Source organism: Quercus lobata, chromosome 5, assembly GCF_001633185.2.
Source record: "Quercus lobata isolate SW786 chromosome 5, ValleyOak3.0 Primary Assembly, whole genome shotgun sequence".
NCBI lineage: Eukaryota > Viridiplantae > Streptophyta > Magnoliopsida > Fagales > Fagaceae > Quercus > Quercus lobata.
Window position 1 is genome coordinate 20,622,845 of NC_044908.1, and position 1,886 is coordinate 20,624,730.

Consider the following 1,886-nt stretch of genomic DNA (forward strand, 5'->3'; position numbering starts at 1 on the left):
TTATTTATATTAAGCTAAAATTTGTGTAGCTATTGACACCATCTCTTCGTGTTTTTTATGAAAACATCTAAGGAAAAAAAAAAAAAAAAGGCAAAGAACCAATTGAGCTATAAATTAGATATTTTATTAGATTAGATTAGATTAGATTTCAATAAAGGTAACACATGTCCAAAATATTTTATCACACATGTATTAAGAGATGAAGTCCCAAACATGACACTTAGTAGAACTTCACTTATATATATAAATACACACACACACATATATATATATATATATATATAAATAATATTATACACTACTATATATTAGATATCAATAAAGGAAGAAAGTTTAGAGTTATACAAGAAGATAACATGAAGAGAATTGTGGAAACAATGGCAGTACTATTTATGCTTGTGCTTGTTGTAGCAGCAGCTAATAATCCTTCCCTTTCGGCGGAGGCGTCAACCCATGATTGCTTTTTAGATTGTTATCAACGTTGTAAGAAGCGTTGGCCTGATAATCCTTTTAAATCAAGTATTTGTGAGAGTACTTGTGACCTGTTTTGCCAAGACTCCCTCTCAGATGTCATCTATAGTTGTATTCTTGATTGTGCAGAGTCCATGTCAACCAGTTCTGGTTCAGGTACTAAAACGTACCATTGGGTTCATATTTCATTCCTTTGGATATAATATATAATTGTTTTGTTTATTCAATTCTGATGGATGTTATTAACTCTTGTATATGAAGCAGAAGACTATATGGATACCTGCTACAACTCTTGCAAGAAGAAGAAGAAGAATTAGCATGCTCTAGACTTGCAATAAAAGAAAGAAAAAATAAAATTCAGAAGCATGCCTTTTATTTTATATAAAAGTTGTGAACTGTATTAGCTTCTTGCATTAAGCTATGTAGTTGTTAGAAAAAAATTTATCCCCTGGTGCAGCCACCATCAAATAAACAAATTTGATATACAAATATTGGTAAAATTAAAGGAAAAAAAAAAAAAAAAAGCTTGATTGTGAATGAATGAATGATGTACCAAAATATGAAGCCGGACAAATAAATTTTTTTTTTAAATATTTATTTTTTGAGCCCAAACGGTAGTAATAAAACTAAAACTTGATACTACATACAAACAAATTGAAGAACATAAAAATGAAATAATATATGATTTAGGAGTTGGCACCTAGGATTGAAGAGCACAGAAAACTTAGGAGTCAACACCAAAGCATTAGAGAAATTCCTAAAGAAATTTTATTGAGAAATGGTCCCCTAAGAGCTCTTTTTTTTTTTTTTTTTTTTCTTATTTTAAATAATTACAAAAGGCTGCTAACTTTGCAGTTTAAACTCTTTCCCCTGTAAACCCACAAACACTTTATGCATGATGAGTTTTTAATATGATGAGGTCTCGCCTCTCCATGTCTTCTCTAAAGTGTTATAACATGCCAATTTTGCCAACATCTTAGTAACTAAAATATTAGTGCTTGTAGTTGTGACCCAGTGTAGGGGCCTTTTTTTGCGTATTGTGCGTTGGGCTGGATTGCCTCCCGTGGTAATGGGCCCGAATGTTTCTGAGTAAGGGAGTTGAGACCGGTCCAACTGTAACTCAACTTGGGCCGGCTTACGCACAAACTATGCCTCGTCTGCCAGGAGTGTGCTTACGGCAAACAAAACTATTTCAGATGAGTTACGGCAGGCAGATATAATAATAATAACAAAACAGAGTGCTCTGACTATTTAATGAAAAATGGTCAAGTAATCCCTACTTATAAAACATAATGACAGTCATAACAATGTCATTTGCAAAGAAAGTAAAGGAGAAAGAAGGTAATATGAACTAATCAAAAATGAGCATAAAGTCAAGTTTAAGTTTGGTCTGCAGAAGCAAAACCAAAGAGGGG

At 32.4% G+C, this 1,886-nt stretch overlaps 1 protein-coding gene across 1 annotated transcript; it reads left to right on the plus strand.

The window, feature by feature from the left end:
* LOC115988341 lies at positions 1–811 on the plus strand. The gene is made up of 2 exons (XM_031111873.1): positions 1–627; positions 736–811. Exons 1-2 carry the CDS (start codon positions 357–359, stop codon positions 786–788), a joined length of 324 nt encoding a protein of 107 aa, XP_030967733.1. The 5' UTR covers positions 1–356; the 3' UTR covers positions 789–811.
* Positions 812–1,886: the final 1,075 nt, after the last annotated feature.

Coding starts and splice junctions, on each gene's coding strand:
- LOC115988341 (XM_031111873.1), top strand. CDS start 357: ATGAAGAGAATTGTGGAAACAATGGCAGTACTATTTATGCTTGTGCTT. Junction 628..735: donor GTCAACCAGTTCTGGTTCAG/GTACTAAAACGT, acceptor TATATGAAGCAG/AAGACTATATGGATACCTGC.